Source organism: Capsaspora owczarzaki (genome assembly GCF_000151315.2).
Source record: "Capsaspora owczarzaki ATCC 30864 unplaced genomic scaffold supercont2.2, whole genome shotgun sequence".
NCBI classification, from domain to species: domain Eukaryota; class Filasterea; order Ministeriida; family Capsasporidae; genus Capsaspora; species Capsaspora owczarzaki.
This window is the reverse complement of record NW_011887293.1, coordinates 2,548,047-2,569,144: the sequence shown is the minus strand read 5'-3', so window position 1 is coordinate 2,569,144 and position 21,098 is coordinate 2,548,047. Positions and strand designations below refer to the sequence as shown.

The 21,098-nt window shown below is 55.5% G+C and overlaps 6 protein-coding genes across 6 annotated transcripts; 2 read left to right on the top strand and 4 right to left on the bottom strand.

The window, feature by feature from the left end:
* Window positions 1-75: 75 nt before the first annotated feature.
* On the top strand, window positions 76-2,112 carry CAOG_01976 (transmembrane protein). Its single transcript, XM_004364787.2, has 3 exons — window positions 76-304; window positions 560-696; window positions 842-2,112. Exons 1-3 carry the CDS (start codon window positions 141-143, stop codon window positions 1,993-1,995), a joined length of 1,455 nt encoding a protein of 484 aa, XP_004364844.1. The 5' UTR covers window positions 76-140; the 3' UTR covers window positions 1,996-2,112.
* Window positions 2,113-2,161: 49 nt separating this feature from the next.
* CAOG_01975 (kinesin-like protein KIF18B) lies at window positions 2,162-5,356 on the bottom strand. The gene is made up of 2 exons (XM_004364786.2): window positions 2,396-5,356; window positions 2,162-2,312 (listed from the first exon to the last, which is right to left on the bottom strand). Exons 1-2 carry the CDS (start codon window positions 5,281-5,283, stop codon window positions 2,282-2,284), a joined length of 2,919 nt encoding a protein of 972 aa, XP_004364843.2. The 5' UTR covers window positions 5,284-5,356; the 3' UTR covers window positions 2,162-2,281.
* A 210-nt stretch (window positions 5,357-5,566) lies between these two features.
* Window positions 5,567-10,505, bottom strand: CAOG_01974 (C2 domain-containing protein). Its single transcript, XM_004364785.2, has one exon. The coding sequence runs from the start codon at window positions 10,389-10,391 to the stop codon at window positions 5,640-5,642; it is 4,752 nt and encodes a 1,583-aa protein (XP_004364842.2). The 5' UTR covers window positions 10,392-10,505; the 3' UTR covers window positions 5,567-5,639.
* A 74-nt stretch (window positions 10,506-10,579) lies between these two features.
* On the top strand, window positions 10,580-15,922 carry CAOG_01973 (hypothetical protein). Its single transcript, XM_004364784.2, has 10 exons — window positions 10,580-10,929; window positions 11,670-11,746; window positions 11,829-11,886; window positions 11,977-12,703; window positions 12,813-12,968; window positions 13,084-13,159; window positions 13,243-13,655; window positions 13,787-14,110; window positions 14,230-14,385; window positions 14,509-15,922. Exons 1-10 carry the CDS (start codon window positions 10,613-10,615, stop codon window positions 15,826-15,828), a joined length of 3,624 nt encoding a protein of 1,207 aa, XP_004364841.1. The 5' UTR covers window positions 10,580-10,612; the 3' UTR covers window positions 15,829-15,922.
* Window positions 15,923-15,986: 64 nt separating this feature from the next.
* CAOG_01972 (hypothetical protein) lies at window positions 15,987-17,858 on the bottom strand. The gene is made up of 4 exons (XM_004364783.2): window positions 17,212-17,858; window positions 16,947-17,118; window positions 16,667-16,858; window positions 15,987-16,574 (listed from the first exon to the last, which is right to left on the bottom strand). Exons 2-4 carry the CDS (start codon window positions 16,956-16,958, stop codon window positions 16,164-16,166), a joined length of 615 nt encoding a protein of 204 aa, XP_004364840.2. The 5' UTR covers window positions 16,959-17,118; window positions 17,212-17,858; the 3' UTR covers window positions 15,987-16,163.
* A 334-nt stretch (window positions 17,859-18,192) lies between these two features.
* Window positions 18,193-21,006, bottom strand: CAOG_01971 (hypothetical protein). Its single transcript, XM_004364782.2, has 5 exons — window positions 20,552-21,006; window positions 19,570-19,608; window positions 19,313-19,495; window positions 19,028-19,225; window positions 18,193-18,898 (listed from the first exon to the last, which is right to left on the bottom strand). Exons 1-5 carry the CDS (start codon window positions 20,975-20,977, stop codon window positions 18,581-18,583), a joined length of 1,164 nt encoding a protein of 387 aa, XP_004364839.1. The 5' UTR covers window positions 20,978-21,006; the 3' UTR covers window positions 18,193-18,580.
* Between the last annotated feature and the right edge of the window lie 92 nt (window positions 21,007-21,098).

The window sequence follows — 21,098 nt, the reverse complement described above, 5'->3', positions numbered from 1 at the left end:
CTCAGTAACCAAGTGATGGTCGGAATAAACCCCTTCGCTCGACATTTTCCATTCCTCAGATAATTCCCAATTTCTCAGTTTTCTCAGCTTTCTCAGCAGTCTCAGTTTTTTTTTTCTCTCTTTCGTTCCAGCGCACAGATATGGACGACGCCAAGAACGTGGGCAACACGTACGGCCTTCCGCTGGGCAGCCTGTTCATCTTCAACTTGATTGTCGGTGCTGGCTCGCTGTCCATCCCGCAGGCCTTTGCCGAGACGGGACTGCTGTTCGGGACCCTCGTGCTCGCCTTCATGGCGGCGATGAGGTGAGCGTGTGCGAACATGCCAGACCAAACCACCACCACCACCACCACCACGCGATGGAGTATAACGAGGGGAGGGGGCTCTGATGAATGTGGCGAAGGTCGATCTGGCGTCCAGGTCGGGTGCTGGCTACGCAGGGGGATGCGAGTGCGCAAAAGCAGTGGCCAAAACGCCGACAAAAAGTCACGTCGCTCCATGAAGCACCACAGTAAAACCCCAACGCAACTCACCTCGTCTGAATCATGGACTTTTGGCAGTTTCATTACAATCACATACATGGTTGAAGTCATGTCCTCGGCGAACGGCATCCTCTCGGTCGAAGGCAAAGGCGCGTTGCATCCGCACGAGCCGACACGGCGCTCGCTCTTGCCAGCAGGATTCTCGGACGCAACCAGTAAGTGCCAGACCGTCATCAGCATCATGATGATGCTGGATGTCATTGTTGGAACAAGGCGCATGCAAATCACTGCTATGGTTTTGTCTTCATTTGACTCTTTTGTTCTTTCTGCTCCGTCCTCGTCATCCTCTGCTTCTGACAGACGCCGTCGAAGCGTCGGAACAAACCTTCCAAATCACACAGCGCACCGAGATGGGCCTGATGGCACGCATGTTCTTTTCAAAGAACGGAGTGCGCCTCTTTTACTTTTGCATTGCAGTGTACCTGTACGGCGATTTGGCCATCTATGCTGCCGCCGTACCAAAGTCGCTGGGCAAGGTCGCATGCCCGCAGCCCACCAACGGAACTGCGCCAGTGAACGGCACCTGGGTGGCTCCCGACACGTGGGACTGCTTTGGCCCGTTCAACTCGGACTCGCTCTACCGCTTCTTTGTGGCCATCTTCTTTGCCTGCATGTTGCCGTTCGCCTTCACGAACGTCCAAAAGACAAAGTACCTGCAGCTGGCCACCTCGTTCATCCGATACTTTTCGCTCCTTTCCATGATCATCATCGGCCTCGTCCAAGTCAACGACAGCTCGACGCCAAACCTGCCGCCCGCCTCGGAGGTCCTCGACCGATATGACATCACGGCCGTGCCCGCCATGTTTGGCGTCTCCATCTATTCCTTCATGTGCCACCATTCGCTGCCTTCGCTCGTCACGCCCATCCGCAACAAGCGCCGCCTCATCCCGCTGTTTGTGTTTGACTTTACCGTTGTGTTGGCCTTCTATCTCATGCTGTGCTACTCGGCCAGCTTCCGCTACCATCACAGCGACATCAAGGACGTCTACTCGCTCAACTTTAACGACTATAGCATTACCTTTTTCAAGTACTTTTTGCAACTCTTCCCCGTCTTCACCTTGAGCACCAGCTTCCCCGTCATCACCATCACGCTTCGCAATAACCTGCGGACGCTGTTCGAACGTGAGGATGGCCAGCCTTACGCTCCTTGGATTGAAAAGGCAGTCTTCCCGTTGGTCGCCATCATCCCTCCCGTCCTGGTCGCGCTGGGCACCGACGACGTGAGTGTCCTCGTTAACGTTACTGGGTCGTATGCCGGCCTGGGTGTGCAAGTCATCATTCCGGCTTCGCTCGTGTACTTTAGCCGCAAGCGCATTGCCCGCGAGTTTGGTTCTCTGAAAAGCCATCCCCACCTGTCGCCCTTTGGCTCGATCCGATGGATGATCTTTATTGCCACCTGGTGCGTTGTTTGTGTTACGCTCGTAACCTACAATCTCATTTCATCTCATCTCTGAGTTTCAAGGATGAGCCGTTGTGTACGCTTTGCTTGCCAGATTGATTCAAGTTTTGTTTTTTGTTTTTTTGTATTCGAACAACATAACAGCTTATATATGTAACAATGTCAACCATTTATCCAAGTAACTCGAGAGTTTCAACTCAACACTGAGGGAAGCCCGCAACCCGACATCACCCTCGTGTTTCAACGCTCGAACACCAATAATACGAAATCTCCCTTCTCTCTCTCTTCACCCTCCCCCAGCATCCTGAACATGTCCACGCTTGTTTAAAATAGGTGAATAATTATCGCCATGGACGACGAGTAGCCGTTGTTCTGTACACAAACAGATGAAAAATGAGAAGACGCTGTTCGAACAACCGTTTTTCATCCAGATGCCACATCAAGGCTCTACTTACGTGCTGACAGATGCGCGGCGTGATTCGGATGCAACGGCGCTGGCAACCATGGAGGAACCACTACGCGCTGCTGTTGCGGTCATTGGCTTGAGCGTTCGCTGCGCGCCGGGCAACCGGTTGGCAGTGGAGTTTGCCAAGACGGGAGAGCTTGGGCCATGCGAATCCACCTTCGTGGCCACGCGGCTGGCAGGTTGCATGGTAGTGCTCTGAGGCTGGTGAACGGCGGCGGCCGCTGCTGTGCTCGTTAGAGTGCGTGCTGGCGGCTTGGCAATCCTGGATGCACCGCCGTTTGCAAGCGTGGTCGGCTTGCCAGAAGGTCCGAGAACAGACCCATTGCCGTCAAACATTCCCGTGCCGGCAATGGAGCGGCGGGCAAGGGCGGCAGCGGTGCGCGGGGTCGCGGTAGCCACGGGCACGCGCGAGGCAGCCCACGCAGCAGAATTGGTGGTCGAGGCAGCGGTAGTAGCAGCAGCAGCAGCAGCAGACTGCAAGTGTGACATGTCCAAGGTGGTGTCCATCATGCTGACGTCCGAGTTGGCCGAGCTTGGGCCAGGCCGGATGTTGTCAATGTGCCACGAGCTCGCGTCTCGCCGTTCCGAGCCGCCACGAGTCGGGGTCGACATGGGCATCGACATGCGCGACGGAAGGGAGCATCTTGACGCCCAGAGTGCCGGAAGCAGCTGAGTCGACATGAGTGGACATGTCGCTGCTCGCCAAAGTCGTCCGGGATTGTCCCCTCGTCCAACGCCTCGACAGCAAACGCTATCATTGGCGTTGGCAAAGGCAGGCAGCGCGGGCTCGTCGTCATGGTCGCTCATGTACGACATGTTGGGGTCGGAGTGCTCAATCACCTGCGGGGCAAACGACACGCGTGCACGTGCGCGTGCGCCAGACATTTTGGGCGAAGCGCCCTTGACGGGAGTGGCAGAAAATTCGCTTGGCTTTTGCTTGCGGAGCGAGTCGAGCACGGACGCTGGGGCATAGCGAGCCACAGCAGGAGTACCATCGGCAGCTCGGGCTGAGGAGAGCTGTTGCAGGATGAGGGACGGGGAAGCTGCGCGTCCGCCTCGCGGTGACAGGGTGCTGGGAAGCTTGATGGGCGTCGTGGTCGTAGAATTGTTGCTCGCTTCCTCAAAGGTGGCGCGCAAGCGTTGCACCAGCGGACGTACCGACGCAGCCGCATCCTCCTCTGCGGTTGATGGTGAGGTACGCTTTAGTCCTTGCATTGCAGCTGCGGATCGCGTGATGATTGGCGACTCAAACGTGGATGCCGAGCTGGCAGAGCTGGTAGAGCTGGCAGAGCTGGCAGAGCTGCTTGGGCGCTGGGCGTGCTGCCACTCGCTCATCGCTTGCGAGAACAAGGACTCGCTTTCGGCAGTGTTGCGTCCGGACGCAGCCAAGAGAGCCTGTTGCGTGGCCGCCAGAGAAACCAGTCGACGGACCAGCGGCGACGGATAGCCGCTGGCGACGGTGACGGAGGGCGGCTGTGCAACGGTTTTGGCAGCAGCATTGGCGCGGCTTTCTTGTGCGCGCAGCTTTGCTTTGAGCTCGGCGACTTCGTTCTGGAGATCGTCAATGATGGTGACATACCGGCTGACATGGAACTCCACCTTGGTCTCGTTCGCAACCACAGTGCTCTTAATGCTGCGTGCGCGGCTCGCGTACACGAGTGTGTTGTGTGTGTCCTCCATGCACAGCGGCGCGGGCGACACGTTGGCAATCATGACAGTCTTGCAGTTGCCGCCAAGCGAGTCCTTGAGCAGGCGGGTCAGCTTGGAGTCTCGGAATGGAATGTAGGGTGTGGTGTTGCTGCGCCTGCGCGAGCGCTCCACCAGCGCGTTGATGCAGTTGCCGAGCGCGAGCAGCGAGCGATTAATGTTGGCTCCCTCGCGCAGACGAGCGCCGCTGTTTGTCGTGACGGTGGCGCGCTCCGATCCGGCCAAATCAATCAGCGTGAGCTTGGCCATGGTGAAATCGGCGTGGATGGATGCGGTACGGTTGCTCTGACGAACGTGCACCTGCAGCACGGCATGCGATCGGCTCGAGTTGGCGTTAGCGTCGGTCGGATGCTGCGTTCGGTTTGCGTTCGCCTCGGTCAGCATGCCAAACAGCTCGTCGGGCGAGCTCGGCGTGTGGACCGACAGCCCAGCAATGGTGACGGTGCCATTCTCCTCGCGCAATGCAAGTGGACCAGATGGTTGGATGAGATCGCGGATGGTTTCATTGTACACTTCCAGGTACGAGATGGCAATGGTGGCCAGTCGGTCGCTCGCCACGAGTTCTGCGCGACGGTAGAGCTCGCGAATGGCCAAGATCATGATTCCTGGCGCGTCTTCCGTTCCGACCATCGTATGTGTCTTGCCAGCAGACGTTGCACCGTATGCACAAACCGTTGCGTTCATCCCGTCGAGCACATTTGAAATCAGCGGAAGCAGCGGCGCAAACACCTCCTCCTGCGTTGCGTGCGGTCCAAACACGCGATCAAAGGGAAACGTCAGATCGCGCGGCTTGCGGCCCATGACGACCGAGCCCGCAGTCACAGCCGCATTGGGAGCAGCAGAAGCAGAAGCGGCGGGACCGTTGGTTGTTGAAGTATACGCGCCGGTCGAGAACGCGGGCACTCCGTCGTCGCTCGGCGGGTCGAACGAGATCAAGTTGGGCGGCACAACGCGCACAATCTCGCGCTGGGACGTCTGGCGCTCGCGGTCGTTGAGCGGGCGCGTTCGGACGAGGACGAGCATGTTGTGCTCTTCGGGCTCGGACTGCTGCTGCTGCGGCTGCTGGCTGGCGTCCTCGCTCGCGGCCAGCGGTGCAACGACTCCACTGCTGCCATTGCTGCTGCCAAGTGATGGCATTGTGCGTCGGCGTGCGGCGGAAATCGACTGCATCAGAAAAGTAACAAAAAGGGGAGGGGGAAACTGAAACAAAAAATTGAAAAAAAGCGCGAAAAATTTGAAACTGTTTCAAAAATATAAAAAGAAAAAACTGAAATTTAAAATGAATGGTGAAGGTTGTGATTTGAAGATGGTATTTGACGACGCAGTTGAGAGAGTCGAATCAAGAGAGCAAATGGATGAAGTTGAACCAGCAAGAGAAACAAACCGAGAAGAGTGAAGGAAGGAAGAAAAGAAACAAATCAACGTGAAAATGAAACGCTGGTGCACGATTGAAAGGAACAGACATTTTTGGTATTTTTGTCAAACGATGAAACAAACGAATAGTAAACAAACTCATTTCTAAACACTCAAGCTTGCGACGAATCCTGAGAAACATCCATTGGCAAAGCGTTGCTATTTGAGGAGGCAGAACCTGAAGACTCGGGTGCAGCTTCTTGCACAGGTTGTGGCACAGCTGCAGGCTCGACCGTCTCTGGTGGTGGGGAGCCAGAGGGAGAGGCATACACCGAAGGATCATCGTCGCTGTCCGGGACGGAAGCCGGCGGGGCCGAAGCCGGCGGGACAGGCACCGAAGCAGGAGCAGTTGTTGCTCTCCAGATGCTGGCAGGCAAACGCAGCGATGGGACTGGCACTTTCGGGATACCAGGCAGGTGCAGGTGAGGCGGTTGAATGCGACCAATCAGGCCATGCGCGCGCGACACCAACGGGACGTGCGCTCCGCTTGACGCGGAAGGAGTGGCAGCCGAGTGCTGCTCCCCAACGGAAGAGAAATCCGGCATGGTGGCCGACCTGGGAATGACAGTACCGTGCTGGATGCCGGTCGCAATGCCAAGAATGGGCAGAGCCAGCAGCGGAGTCGCATGGCGCTGATGCGGTGCCGTGTGCACTTCGTGGTCGGTCGTGGAGGCCACGCTCAAATGGGTGGGATCTGTCGGGCCCCATCTGGGTGCACCAGCGTTCGGCGAAGGTCCCAACAGCAGCGGCGACGACGATCGGGGCAGTGTCACATGGGTTGGGAGCGCGCTTGCCAGAACTGCAATGGCCTGGTTGGTGCCCTCCAGGCTGGGATGAGACGCCTTGGAGGACGGCGGAGAGCTTTCGCCCTCATTCAATGGCGCCTTGGCCTTATTGGGTTGGTGCGATTCCGGTAGGGTGACTGGCACGACAACAGTGCCTCGCCCAAACGACGTGCCCACCCGAACCAGCGTCTCCACGGGGCGACCACTGTTTGCCATCAGGTCTTCGTCAAAAATGATGCGGCCAGGCTCAAACAAGAGCACCAAGGTCGAGCCGCCGAACGCAAAGTAGCCAAACTCTTCGCCTCGCTTGACCGTCTCGCCCAGGTGGCGTGTGATGGCAATGGACCCGACAAGGGTCGCGCCAATGCTCACGTAGACGACCGTGCCAAACTCTGACGTTTCAAAGAGCGTCACTTGGCGGCGGTTTTCAGTGTAGACGTTCACGTCGGGCTGTCGGATGGCCATCGGATTGACGGTCATGTACTCGCCTTCAATGTCGTACATTCGCGAAATGTACCCATTCACGGGAATGTGAAACCGGTGGTAGTCCTGCGGGGCAAGGCGGAAGATGGCGAGCGAGCCGCCCTCAAAGCGCCGTGCCAACACGGGATCGTCGAGCAACGTTGGCAGGGTAAATGCGTCTCCTTTGATCCACAGGTCGGTGGCGGCGTGAATCGTTGGGAAGTAGTTGGAGCGAGCATCTGCCGGGCTGAGCGCAATGGATGGGTTGTCGGGCGCTTCGAGAGGCCGCGCGCCAGGCACAAGCTGGCGATAAAAGAACTCGTTAAAGGTCTTGTAGCCGCCTGCCGGCTCGATAAACTCGCTCATGTTGAGGTGATGGTACCGGATGAACGGGGCAATGTGCTTGACGCTGAGGGGATCGTCAAACTTGCGACCCTGCTTGACAGTCAGGTGGCGCAGCATCTTGAGCATGTTGGACATGATGAGCGTGCCGCCAGTGCGTTTCAGCCGACTTTGGTAAATCAGACGGAGGGACAGCCGAATGTGGGGCGGGATTTCCTCCTCCTCGAGCAGGCCCGTGGCGCGGTTGATGACGAGAATGTTGCCATTGTTGGCAGTCAGGCTGTAGCGGCCATAGGTAAGACTGCCAAAGAGCTTCTTGACCCAGCCTTTGCAGGCGTAAGACGACGTGAGGAAGCCGCCCATGACAAAGTCGTCCACCGACGACGGGTCGGTTTCCAGGCATGAGGCAATGTGCAGCAACGTCTGGTGGTCGTCCTTTGGAAGCGACTGCTTGCAGACGGGGCAGCGTTCAAACTGGATGAGGCTGTGCCCGGTTGCTTCGCTGGCAACAACAGCCGCAAGCTCCTGCGGTGAAATGTGGCCGTCCTTGTTGGTGTCGGCGAGTTCGAAAATGTGGTGCACTTGCTCCAATTCCAGATCGCAACCGAGGGCATCAAGCAGCATGCTCAGCTCGTCGATTTCCAACGAGTTGCTGGCGTTGTGGTCAAAGAAGGAGACGAGGCGCGTCCAAAAGTACACCTCGAGCTGTTGCTTTTTCATGAATTCGAGCTTGACTTGCAACGAGCCCACCTGCACGTCGTCCTTTTGGGCGTCAAACAGCGGCAGCTCCATTTCGTGTGTTCGCGTGTTACACAGCTCGTTGAGCGTCGTGATGACGGCATAGCCAACATAGTCGTTGCTGCGCGAATAGTCGTGGTCGTACACGGTGAACACGAGATGGAACTTGGCTTGCGTGCGCCGCACGAGGAGCAAGAGACGCTGGTTCCAAACGGGGTTGCGATTGTTGCGCACCACTCGAGTCTTGTACGTCGTATCGGCAAAGGAGATGATGCAGTACGGGTCGACAGTGCCCCAAAAGTCCTTCTTTGGCAGATTGGTGGCGCCCACCACGACCAGGCGAAGGAGGAAGGTCTCGTCATCCAGCCGTCCAAACATTGAGCCCGCGGACGCGGAGGAAGTGGTTGACGAGGTCGAACCCGTCGAGGCAATGGAGGTCTGTGACGACGGCACTGTGAGGGCTGTCGAGCTAGCCGGGTCGCTCAATCGCTGCTGCGTGCCTGCTGCAATGCGTGCCTGTGCTTGGGCATTGGCGCTGGCCACCGCCTCGGCCATCGTTTTGGCGGCATTGTCCGAGCGCTGCAAAGACGACTTTCGGCGCGTGTGGGTCCGGACCGAACCGGCACGTTGGCCAAAGTTGGCGATCGTCGTGGCCATCGACCACGTCGGCGCGGGAGGCGCCTGCGAAGCGCCAGGTCCCGTCGAAGCCGACTCGCCCGAGTGTGGTTGCGTACGCGATGATTGAGCGTGGGCAGCCTCTGGATCGCACACTCCAGCGCGCTCTTTGCAGGCCATGTGCACAAACATGCCGCAATCCTCGCAGGTGAGCGATGCGCGTCCAAAGCTCCACAGCAGCGCGCCGCACACGTCGCACCACGTTGGACGCTTTCGGTGGACGGTCGAAAACACGTGCTGTTTGGGCGGCTCCGGCTCGGGCTCTGGCTCGGGCTCGCCTGCGATGACGCTCGACACGCGCCGAAAGAAGGAGGACAAACCCGAGACAAGGTCGCTCGAGGCGGGTGGCGGGGTTGATGGTGGTGGCGAGGGTGAGGTTGCCGAAACTGCCACCGGCGGGAATGAGGTGGATGAAGTGGTCGTGGACTTTGAACGGGATCGCTGCAACGTAGGCTGGGCTGCCGTGTTGGAAGATGCTGCCGCCTCGACCTGCGCAGGGGACATGGCGGCGGCTTCGGAAGCTGGCAAGAGCAGGAAGCCGCGTCGCATGTCAACTGTCGGCGCAGAGGGATTGCTGGAAGGTTGCACCGTGGGGTCTTCGTCCAGTTCGAAATCCTCCGAGAATTGATCGTTCAGTTCGTCGTTGGCGTCGTCGTCGTCGTCGTCGCTGTTGCCGCCGTGGCTATCAGCATCTTCGTCTTCGTCCTCAGCCTCCTCCTCGTCCTCGTCGTCGTCGTCGTGCACATCAATCGACATTTGAGCAACAGGGCGCCTTGGCGGATTGAAGCGCGCAAACTCGCGCTGGCTGCTGGTTTCGGACGCGTTGCGGGAGCCTTCTTCGGAATTGCCTTCGTCGTCTTCTGAGTCGTCTCCGTGCTCGTCTTCCGTATGCTCCTCCTGGGACTCGTCTGTGACTTCGGAAGAAGAGGAAGCGTCGTCCGGAGTCGTGTCGTGTTCCATGTTTGCGAGATGCTGCTGGCTGTCCGTCTCAGAGACCGACGACGACTGGTCAGACCCTTGACTGGAGCTTGACATTGTCCTTGCTGCCGTTGATGATGCCGATGATGATGAGGCGGATTGAGCGGATGGCGCGGGAGCAGCCGGAGCGGAATTCCGCCCAAACAAGCCTCGCGCGATAAATCCGAATGCGCCAGTGCTGCCAGTGCTGCCAGTGCTAGCGCTGGACGACGGCGTTGACAAGCTAGCCTGCGCTTTGCCATCGCCATGGTCATGATCGTGATCGAGTTGTTGCTCGTCCGGCGCCTTGCGATTCCTGTGAAACACGTTCTTGATGCGTTCGCGCCTGCCAGTCGCCGCCGGTTGCGCAGCCGTTGACTTGTTCCATCCATGATCATTGACATGGTCACTTGCGCCGGTCGAGCCCGCGGATGACCGATGTACGCCGGCAACGAGTCGTTGCTTGATTCTGCTCCTCCGCGATCCCGCTGACGCTGACGTTGACGAGGTCGATGTCTCGTTCGACGTTCCTGCAGCAGCATGTTGCGACATGAGCAGTGCTTCGAGCTCGCCGAGTCGCGCTGCCTGCTGGACGGACTTTGACTTGAGCGCGTCGTTCTCGATGAGCACTTCGCTCATTCGCCGCTGCAGCCGCTCAATGTACGCGAGCAGCTCCTGCGTTGCAATCACGGCATGGTCGCCCTCGCCCTGAGCGTCATCATGATGCGTGCCAGTCATAGCAGCAGCAGTCGTAGTAGTCGAAGTGGTCGCAGTCCCAGGAGCAGCAGCAGTCGCAGCCGTCGTCTTCGTCCTTGTAGGAAGCGCTGTCGGCGTTTGCATGATGGCTGATGACGCAGCAGAGGCGGGCGGTGGCGGTCGCGGCGGTGGCGTTCGAGTGCTGCTCATCACTGTCACTGCTTCACTGATGCTTGGTGAGCGATGAGGGGATGAGGGGATGATGAGGGAATGAGTGAGGAGAACAGGGTTTGGATTTGTCAAACAAAAACACTGCAATTCGGGCACAAAATAAAATTGAAAAACTGAACCTGACAACAAAATCTAAAAATCTGAGAAATTCATTCTTTGTTTTTGTTCTTTTTCTTATTTTCGACTTGTGCTTTTCTGAAATGAGCGGCGCGTCATCACAGGAATCACCGCCTTCAGATCAGCCTCCCATTCACGACGACGATGGCCATGGTGGTCGTGATGGTGATCGCGATCAGCAAGCGGGTCAAGCAGGATCAGGAGCGAGCAATGCAGCTGCCTCAGTGCAGGACCACCATTACGAGCCAGCGCCGCCCGCCTCGCCTCCACCGACCACGACGACTTCGACTCCTGCTACGACTACTACTGCTACCACTGCTGCGCCTCCGTTGGTCGGCATGACGCTGCCTGCAGGGTGGTCCCAGCGCCAGACGCCAGAGGGCAAGATTTACTTTGTCAAGTCAGTCCGCTGCTTCCAAGTCCTTTTCAGACCTGCCTCAGTCTCTGACATTTGGGATTGCTTTGGGGAGTGGGAGTATGGGACGGCATTCGTGTCGAAGGAAGGAAAGGCCCGGGCGGACGCTCCGAGATTGAGACAAAAAGAGGGGCATTGCACCAAAACCACAACAGGAATCTGACACTTAGTGAGCGGGGTGGTAACGGATTTGTTGGGGTTTTAGGGCGAGTTCATACGGAGCCACTCACTAGCGGCGACCGACCCGCCCTTGGTTTTCCTTCATTCCAAATGCCTTTCCAAAACTGGTGTCGGGTCGTGTTTTTTGAAATTTTTTCATGATTTTCGAGTCCCTTCGTCAGTCCCCTTCACAGTCCTGGTGCTGCAGCATTTGGCGACAGTAGTGTGCATCAACCCTCACGCGAGCACTGCGCACAACCGGGGCGAATGGACGGAAAGCGATGCGATGCGCTGTGAATTGTGAATGCGCAGCAACATGCGAAAATTCGCATCCACCGTTGGATGTGTGATGCTCATGGTCATGGTCATGATCGAATGGAGCAGCAAGACAGTCATCTTCTCACCCCACTTGAGACCTTGAGACGGGTCACTTGACGGCCGAGTGCAAGCTGCGATTCGGAATGTATCAAAACCCGAACACATCCGAGTCAACTTACGAGGCGTATTTCCCAACTTGACTCATCTTCACCTCACCATTATGCCTATTGATGTTGTGCTTCTAACAGTCACGATTCAAAGCAGTCGTCGTGGCTCGATCCGAGAACATCACGGCCGTTCCTGCAGCGACAGTCGCGCTATGGTGGTAAGCAGCAGCCAGCCTTTGACTGCTCGATTGCTTCCGAGTGATGTGCTCAACCAACAAAACAAAAACCATATTGGCGCAGATTTGCCAAACGGCTGGGAGGAAGGCGTTACAGCAGATGGCCTCGTGTACTTTATCGAGTATGGTCACACGCTGCATGGCCAAAAGAAAACACTCTCAATCAAACTTCTTCTCACTCGAACTTTGCATTCGTTCTGCACTTTTCACAGTCACAACACGCACACTTGCACGTACAACCACCCAGTCACGGGGAAACCAAAAGACCCCAACATTCTCAGCGGCGCTGTTGTCATTACGCAAGATGGGCGCAGTCGCGCCAACACAGGGGCTGGGCGGATGGTCAAGCCGTCACGCGCTGCAGCCGTGAATGCTGCGAACGCCGCCGCTGCAGCTGCACAAGCATCAACCCCTGCCCCGGTCGTGGCCGTGTCTGCCCCGGCACCTGCCCCTGTGCCTGCACCTGCACCTGCTCCCGTCGATGCTGCACTTGCCGCTCCAGTCACCAAACTCCCCACGTCAACATCGTCGGACAACCTGCAAGCGGTCGGACCACCCTCACCCAGCCGAGTGATCAACCATCGGCAAAACAACCTGAACTTGGGCGACGAGACGTGGATTGACATGACTGGATCCTCCACACCGACGCGCGGTTCCATCAACTCCAACCCTCTGCTGGCGAGTGGCGGATCGAGCGACTCGTTGAGTGTTCCTGGATCCATTTCGCGCAAGAGCTCAACGTCCAGCATGGCTTCATCATCAAGCATGCGAGGAAAGCCACGCAAGCCGGCAATTATCGTGGCCGCCGGTCAGCTGGACAATCCCGACTTTTCCGGATGGCTGGCCAAGCAAGGCGGGTCTGGTCTGACCCTCAAGAACTGGCGGCGTCGCTGGTTTATTTTGAAAGATTTCTGCCTGTACTACTACAAGTCTCCTGAGGTGAGCGAATGGCTGAACCATGAACCGAACCATGAAGATGAACGAACAGCCTGCACTAGTCACCTCGCACTTTCTCGACTAACTTTTTGAACCCATTTTTCGTGCACAGGACCAAGAGTGCCTTGGCAAGATTGTGCTGCCAAGCTATATTATTTCACCCGTCAACTCGGAAGACAAGGTTTCGCGAAAGCATGCGTTTAAGGCGCACCATCCAGGCATGCGCACGTACTGGTTTGCTGGTGACACGGTCGAGCACATGAAGCAGGTTGGTTCATGGTGCAAGATTTGCATTGCTGCTTGCGTTTCGATTTCCGGTGGATTGAGTTTCTTGTTTTCGTTTTTTTTTTTGTTTGTTTGTTTGTTTGTTTGCATGCCATTAGTGGATGACGGCCATGTCGTTTGCTGCAATCCTGCAATCACCGGATGAGCTTGCTGAAGAGTCCATGAAATCGGACGGTACAGTTAATGCACAAACACGATTTTTCAGGCATCGGTGCTCACGTTTTTCCACCGTTTTGTCTGCTGCGCTCAATCTATAGTCTCTATCTTTGGTCGCAACTTTTTCAAAAACCAACTCTCGTCTCAAAGCTTGGCCAGCCCCAGCCTGGCGTTCGACACGGACGACGATGAGGATGCTGCAGTTCCGCGGCCAGGCCGCGCCTCGTCAACGCGGCTTTCGGCGGTTCAAGAGGGTGATGATGATGCCAACGAGCAGGCCAAACTACAGCTCATCCGTCAGGAACTCCAACGGGGCCAAGAGCTCTTGGCAGAACAAGAGTCCAAGGAGTGGCAACTGGAGGAGACGACCATCAACGGCACCGAGGGTGAGGCCAATGAACAACAGACGTTCGTGGCTCAAGTCTCGATGAGTCTTCCACAAGCTGCCATCACCGAGACGCTTACTTACAACGCTCCACCCCGGTTTGGCTCGGACGTGGCTGACGGGTTCTCTGTACGTCCACACGTGAACAACAGAGTGTGCCTCTGTTTGAGCGTCCGTCCTGCCGCTGACTCTCGTTCTTGTGTGACTGCGCTTTTGCTTGTGGTGTGTGATGCTTTTTGTTTTGTCCTTCGGCTTGACAGAAAGACGAGCTGCTTGCTTTGGTGACCGCGCAGCAGGAAGAAATCCGCCTCATCAATGAGGATCGCGAAATGCTGGTGAGCTTGAACGAGCGCATCAAAGGCCAGGTCGCTGCTCTCAAGAGCGAAATGTTTGAGGCTTTCAGTCTGCTCCAGAAAGAGCTTTATGAGGAGCAGCAGCGCACCCAGGACTTGCACCTCGAAAACCAGCGCCTCACGCAGGAGACGGAAAAGCAACTGCCCACGCTTGCCATTGTCGATAGCATGATTCGACTCGGCAAAGCGGTTCGCGAAGAGAACAAGGCGTTGATTCAGATGCTTGACGAGGTGAGCGCCCGCCCTCCTGCTTGACTTGATTTTTTTTTGGGGGGGGAGGTTTGAGAGCTCACTCGCTTTGCTAACTTACGTGGGTGGACTTTGCTCTTTGTGCCCGGCTCGTTGTGCAGTGCGAAGTGGTCGACGACGAGTCTCGCGAGGCGTTGGCAAATGGGCCGTCGTCGCTTCTGCTGCAGCTGGCCGTGCGTTTGGAAGAAGAACAAACAATCACAACGCAAATGGAAGATGTCAAGGTGTTCCTGGCAACCCAAGAAGAGAAGCTGGAGGTACGGCAACTCGCTGTTTTTTTTTTTTTTTTTTTTTTGTTTGGTTTTTTTTTCCATGTTGTGCTGGTGCAGACTCACTTACCCTTTTTTTTCTCCTTCGAACCTTGCAACTTGAATCGCCAGTCCAAACTCGAGTCCATTGATGCCATTCAAGGACAAGTCGCCGCGTCCAGTCAGGAGGTCAAGAAGCTGCGGCAACGCAAGAAGCTGCTTGAGACTCGCTTGAACGAAGCCGCTGCCGACAAGCAGGCGCAGGAAAAGATGAAGCAAGAGCTTGCACTCGTGCAGGATCGTCTGGCGCGTGAGCAGCAAAACATTACTGACGCCAGCGCTCGCAACAAGGAGTTGGAGCACGAGGTTTCCCAACTGCGCTCGCGTTTGCGCGAGGTGGAACAACTGGAAAGCACCCTGAAAGCGGATGCAGCCTCCACCATTATTTCGCCGCTCGTCATTGACGAATTGGTTTTGCAGCCAGCCGAGTTGGCCGGAACAGACAGCCCCAAGCAGCCAACAGCAATGGCTGCGACATCCGCTCCCTCCTCTTCTGCCACTTTGGCGAGCACCCCGGCGAAAGCATCCTCGCCTGCTGCTGCTTCTGCCGCAGCCCCTGTCGCTCCCACACCCGTCTCGGCGGCTGCGTCTGGGTCGGCCTGGGCTGCACCGGCGGCGCCACACTCCAGCGGTGGTGGTCGCTCGCCGCATCAGCAGGGCGCCAGCCCGTCGGTCAGTCGCCGTGTGTCCATTATTCGACGCGCATCGTCCGTCACCGTGCGTCCGGGCGCCAACACGCACCACGACTCGTCCATCCCAGCGGCGATGGCGGCTGCCGCCTCTGCGGTTCAGAATAACAACACCACTCCCGCGCCCATGGCGCGCAAGCCGTCCTTGGCGACCATCTCGCGAGAAGGCAGCTTCACCGACCCCGAAAACGCGCTTGATGGTGTGAACGAGCGCAAGCGCATTCTTGAGAGCGAGGTTCAGTCTGTGCGAGAGCGCCTCGACGTGCTCGTTCAACGCAAGGGCGCACTGAAGGCGCAGACCGAGAACCAGCGCCGCGAGTTGGTTGGCCAGGAGCCGTTGACGGACGCTGAAGTTGCGCTCATCCAGTCGGAGATTGCCACTCGGGATTCCGTTCCGACGCTGGCTCTGACAAAACGAACGCGCGTCGATCTGGAGGTTGAGCTGCACTCGTTGCGCAAGCGCTCGGAAGCCCTCGAGCGCGACATTGCCGAGTTCAACTTGCTCCTGCACAAGTTTAAGATGCAGGCCACTGGTGGCACCATGGCTCAGGCGGCGGGTGCAAGCACCATGTCTGCACTCATCACTCCGCAATGGGTGCAAGAGGTGTCTGCAGCCGAAGTGGACCGCGCCAAGCAGAGCAGGCTCACCACCGAGGACCCCGAAAAGATGTCCTTCCGAGAGCGATTGGCGCTCTTTTTGTAGTGGTTTTGTTGTTGTTGTTGTAGTGGTGCTGTTGTGTTGTTGGTGTTTGTGTTGGTGCATTTAGAAATCAAATATACCAGATCTACCGTGGTAAACACCTCTCGTGCTTGTTTTCGTGGTTGTATTGCAACTGGTTTGTGCTGAAGCCTGTGTTTGGATGGCAGTGCGTGAATTTGATTGTATTGAGAACAAACACAAACAGCAGTGGTGCCGGAAAATCGACAAATAGAACAGGCATATGCACCATGAAGAAAATAGTATCAACAAATTGAAAAGAAAAGATGTGCAAGAACGCGATGATGAGACCAAGTCGACGAGGACCCGATGCTGTCGCTCTAGAAAAACACTTTCAGCGACTGGGTAAACTCCACGTTGCAGAAGGGGCAACGGTGACCGGGGCAATCGGTCGCGCACTTTTCGCACATGACTGTGTGTCCACAAGGAACGAGAGTCACTTCAACTGACTTCAGCCAGCAAATCTTGCAAACGGGACTGGATTCTTCGACACGAGCCTGCACTTCGTTCTCAAAATCCAATTCTGCAAGACGGCGTATTTCCGCAAATGCTGCGTGCTCATTCTCGCGCTCCTTGCGCAGGCTTTTGATCAGCAAAATGGCTTCCTGAAAAGACAAGGTGGCATCCAACGAGCCATCAGAATGCACGCTGGTCCGAGGAGCCCCAGGGTTTGCGTGCCTCGGTACTTGAGATGCTTGATCTGCTTGACGACTGAGGGCCTTGAGGAGATTCTGCGAGCACCATCCCAATCAGCAACGGAAGCAGCACGTGAGCTCGAATGTTGAGACTACTCGGACTGTTCAACGCGATCGCAAGCTCTCACCGAATACTCCAAGAATTGTGAAAGCTTATCGCTACACTTGAGTTCCTTTTGGCTGACGATGTATTGGAAGAGTTTCTCGAACGCGACTCGTCGGGTGTCGATAAACGTGACATTGTAGAGGCCAAAAATTGCTCCCGCTGGAAAGGGTGGGCAGCGTTCGTCTTTGAACAGCTCAGGAAACTTGACGCGAAGCTGAAATTGGAGATGTACAAGCAATGTGAGGTGATGTTACCCTCATTACTCAATGCGGTATTGCGGCTCGTGGAGGTGCGCGACTTACACCATCGTACATTTCGCGGATTTCCGAAAATCTCTTCCTCACTACAAAGTCGAGCTTGCGAGTCGTCGCGCTTTCAAACGTGACGATGATTTTGTACTGAACCAATGGACTGCCATAGGTAGATTCGCATGGGGCAATGTGTTCCTTCGGAATCACCACATGAACCTGCGGACTGCACATTGTCAAACTAAGTTGGATAGTGTATGGGATCGGACTACACGGCTTGGCCGTCTCGTAGTAAGCCGGGTGTGGACGGTTTGTTTACCGGCTTGTTTACCGGTTTGTTTACCGGCTTGTTTACCGGCTTGTGTACCGGCCTGGCCTGGCTGTCTAGCTGTGTGGTACATTCTTTGTGCACGCCGCACCAACTTCCCCCGTATGGCAAACGCCCAGACTCGGTAATAATCCACCCTCATACTGTTGTATTGAAATTTTAGATTGCGTGTGTTTATGTCGTATGTGGACAGATAAAGTGTGAGAGCGGATGGGCCATTTTAAGTTTTGAGCGGCACAGTGGTTCTTTTGCTGTGTGATGCACCTTGCCAACTTTCCCCAGTCTTGCAAACATCCAGGCTCGTGGACAATCACGCTGCCAAACTCTTTGCATTGAATGTCTTGTTTGAGTGCGTGTTTGGGGTGAACGCGGCCAGATCGTCAATGCTCGCGAGCTACAGCAATCTTAGCGGCACGATCGGAAAATCGCACATCCATTCCCCCACAATCCCCGACATCCGGGCGCTAATATTGTGGTATGGGATGCAACTGGTGTAGTATATGGGGAGCGTGTCGGAACTGCTTGTGCTCCGTGAGACTTTTACCTCAAACTGTGGTGCAGAGCGTCCTTGTGGTTGAAACTCGAACTCTGCGCTATTCATGAGTTGCGTGTTTTGATCAAAACGAATTGTATGGTTGTTTTGAGGACTGAGAACAAAATCACTCAATTCGCTCTGAACCTTAAATAGGGCACAACGCAAAACGCCTCTTTTGTGGGATTCCCGCGCTCATTCGTCGAAGGATTTTGGTTTGTTGTTGTTGTCGCTTGTTTCGATGTCCCCGCTCGTCGAGGAGCCCACCGAGATGCACAAACGAATGGTAGACAAGTCAGCTAGCTACCGGGTTGGTCGTGAAGGACCAGTCATGCATCCATCTAATCATGTTGTGCCCGATGTTATTAAGCTGGGGAATCCCAAATAAAGTGCATGCGGACAGGATATCATGTTGTATCATTACGTAAACGTGTTAAAAAACAGTCGAGTCGTATTATAACAAGTAAGTAGTACAAATGAGGGGGGTTGCGGAATGCAACAGAACACAGACCAAAAAAAAAAAAAAAAGCGATACAGTCAGACAAAAAACAACAAAAACAACAAAACGATGGGAGATGGTACAACGATGAGATGACAACGCAAACAAACAAACAACAACATTGGCATGCAGGAAACACAAGAAGGGAAGCGGGGCGAACAACAGAAAACAAATGAAGCGAGAGACGAGAGAAGCGAGAACATGAATCAAGACACAAACGGGTTAAAGTACAAAAAGAAAACAGTGAATCAATCAAAACTAAAGGAAGTGTGGAGAAGAGCGCCAGTACAAGAAGAAGAGGAGGGGGGGATGAAAATAGAAGATGGTCTTCAAAAGTAAACCTTCCAGTAAAAGTTGAAGCCGCGCGCGCAGACTGGGCAGGTTTCGAAACGGCGAGCGCAACGCTCGCACATGAACGTGTGGCCGCAGGGATACAGAGTCACCTCGACGTTGCGATCGAAGCAAATCTTGCAGGTGAGGTGGCCGGCTTCCTTGGCATGCAAGGCAGTGCGGAACTCGTTGAGATCGTTTCGGCGCTCGGTTCGCAGATTCTGGATCAGCCGAAGGGATTCCTCGGCAGACAAGTTTGTGTCCAGCGAGCCGTCGGAATGGGCGCTCGTGCGGTGAATGGTGTGGAGCTCATGTTGCTGTCCGAGTGTGAAAGTGGGCAAAGTGCAAAGCGAGCAAGTGAGCGACGAGCGGGAAAAAAAAAGGGAGGGGGGGAAACAGAGGTGGAACTCAAGAACGGCAGCTGCTGCAAATCTATCCATCGTTACCAATTGCGAGAGGCTCAGGAATGTCTTCAGAGTCGCGCTGGCAACAATCGTCTCGTCGTTGACGAGGTATTGCAAAAACTGCTCGAGCGCTCTTCGGCGGCTCTCGATAAACCTTGCAGAAAAGTTGCCAAAGATGACCTTTGTTGGGAAGGGAGGGTACGAGTCGCTGATAAATGATCCGGGCAATTCGATTGCGAGCTGCCAGAGAGAGAGAGAGAAAGAAAAAAAGTGAGTGAACTGTCAAAAAGCGAGATGCTTCCGTTCTGTCTCGGTGTGCAGGCTTACCGTCACAAACAGGTCAAAGAACTCCGAGTATCGCTTGTTCAGCGTGAAGGTGCGCGTGCGCTTGATGGGATCTGCAGCCTCGACTTGGCTCGAGAGGGTTATTTGCAGCTTGTACGTGACGAAAGGATTCCCAAAGTCCGACGTGCTCGGGGTGATGTTTGCCTCTGGGATGGCCGCAGCAATCTGTCACAAGACAAGACGGGGAAGTTGAGTGATTGGCAAGGCTACAAAGTGTCGTCTAGGTGGTTTTACTGTACCTGCAGCAATGACCGGCCCGGCTTGAGATGGGGTGTGAACTGCCAAAATCAAGTTGTGTGTGTTTTGTGTGAGTCTAAGTGAATTTTTGTGTCATCATCACTGTCACCATGACGAAACGACGAAACGGAAGTGGCGAAACAGCTCAACAAAGGGGAAAAAAGTGTGGCCATTTCTCTGCCATTGGAATGGCAGATGGAGGGGACACAATTTGAACCTAGAGACATATGTGCTCACGGAACGAGCAATACACCACATAGGCTCATTTTTGAGCACACGACTTTGGGTTTGCTGGGATGCTGGGTCGATGCGTTGGTGTTCTTGCGCAATGAAAAGCGAGAAGGAGCGGAAAAACCCGCCAAACCCACTCACTCGCTGCTCTATCGCACTCATTCTCTCACTGCGTCCTTCTCAGTGGAATGGCTTGAATATTTGTAGCGCCACTCTGGCACTCACGGGGGGCGAATCGGGGGGGTGGCATTTTGGCCTGCTGACATGGAGCACGAGCCGCGTCATGTGCAGCCAATGGGAAGACAAGAAAGGGAAATCATAGGATGCGGCTCACAAAAGCACCCCGACAATCCCTACAAAACTGTGATGGGTCGATTTATACTGAATAGTGAATTGAAAAATTAGGCTGAAACTCGTGGCTAATTTGTCCTGCTGACTTTTTTTTTCTTTTTTTTTTTTTTTGAAAAGGATTTTGTCATGATTTTTTGTTAACAAACAGAAGAAGCTCAAGCAGGAGAGCAGAGAGAAGCGAGTGAGTGAGGGAGAGGGAGAGGGAGAGGGAAGGAGAGGGAAGGAGTGCGTGAGAGTGGAATGGGAGAATTTTGCGCATTGCCCCACACACGACGCGATTCCAATACAAGAACAACCCTCCGCCTTCGTCTTGTGAGTAGTCGCACTCAACTGCACAGTGAGAAGCCACGATGAGTTGATGAGGAGAGAGAACGCGGAGAGAGAGAGAGAAAGAGAACATACCATGGTCTTGGTGGCACGCGCGGCTGCTTGTTCAAGAATGGACGGCGGGGCAGGCACGCGATGCTTGTTCGGTGGCTGCTGTTGGGGTTGGGGTTGCGGGGTTTGCTGAGCCTGCTGTTGTGTATGTGTTTGCTGTGGGGTGGCGTCGTGCAGCTTGGGCGGCTGTGTCAGCGTGGTTGCGGGCGAGGTGGCGGGTGTGGGCGGAGTGCCAGGCGTTGAGCTTGCAAGCCATCCATGCTGCTGCTGCTGCTGTTGTTGCTGCTGTTGCTGGAGCTCTGTTGGGGTGGTTGCAGTGTCATCACTGTTGTGGTCGTGGTCGTGGTCGTGATGGGTTGGCAGGTGCAGCTGCAGCAGTGTGTGCGTCACGGGGGTCACGTTCAATGTGGCTTGCAGCGGAGCGCGAACAATCGACACGCGCGTTGACATCTTGTGAAAGAAAAAAAAAGTGAGAGAATGGAGACTGGACTACCAGTTTAAGTTGTGTCATTTCGTCATGGAGGCTCAGAACTCGTGTTAATGTGAGCCGCATTGTGGAAAGGCCTCTGCC

Excerpts from the sequence above, each read along its gene's own strand:
- CAOG_01976 (XM_004364787.2), top strand. The coding sequence starts at position 141 with ATGGACGACGCCAAGAACGTGGGCAACACGTACGGCCTTCCGCTGGGC. Across the intron at positions 305-559 it reads GCCTTCATGGCGGCGATGAG|TTTCATTACAATCACATACA; the intron begins GTGAGCGTGTGC and ends GACTTTTGGCAG. Across the intron at positions 697-841 it reads AGGATTCTCGGACGCAACCA|ACGCCGTCGAAGCGTCGGAA; the intron begins GTAAGTGCCAGA and ends TGCTTCTGACAG.
- CAOG_01975 (XM_004364786.2), bottom strand. The coding sequence starts at position 5,283 with ATGCAGTCGATTTCCGCCGCACGCCGACGCACAATGCCATCACTTGGC. Across the intron at positions 2,313-2,395 it reads CGCCGCGCATCTGTCAGCAC|AACAACGGCTACTCGTCGTC; the intron begins GTAAGTAGAGCC and ends GTTTGTGTACAG.
- CAOG_01974 (XM_004364785.2), bottom strand. The coding sequence starts at position 10,391 with ATGAGCAGCACTCGAACGCCACCGCCGCGACCGCCACCGCCCGCCTCT.
- CAOG_01973 (XM_004364784.2), top strand. The coding sequence starts at position 10,613 with ATGAGCGGCGCGTCATCACAGGAATCACCGCCTTCAGATCAGCCTCCC. Across the intron at positions 11,747-11,828 it reads GCGACAGTCGCGCTATGGTG|ATTTGCCAAACGGCTGGGAG; the intron begins GTAAGCAGCAGC and ends ATATTGGCGCAG. Across the intron at positions 11,887-11,976 it reads GGCCTCGTGTACTTTATCGA|TCACAACACGCACACTTGCA; the intron begins GTATGGTCACAC and ends CACTTTTCACAG.
- CAOG_01971 (XM_004364782.2), bottom strand. The coding sequence starts at position 20,977 with ATGTCAACGCGCGTGTCGATTGTTCGCGCTCCGCTGCAAGCCACATTG. Across the intron at positions 19,226-19,312 it reads TCTTTGACCTGTTTGTGACG|CTCGCAATCGAATTGCCCGG; the intron begins GTAAGCCTGCAC and ends TCTCTCTGGCAG. Across the intron at positions 18,899-19,027 it reads TCCTGAGCCTCTCGCAATTG|CAACATGAGCTCCACACCAT; the intron begins GTAACGATGGAT and ends ACACTCGGACAG.
- CAOG_01972 (XM_004364783.2), bottom strand. Across the intron at positions 16,575-16,666 it reads CACAATTCTTGGAGTATTCG|AATCTCCTCAAGGCCCTCAG; the intron begins GTGAGAGCTTGC and ends TGGTGCTCGCAG.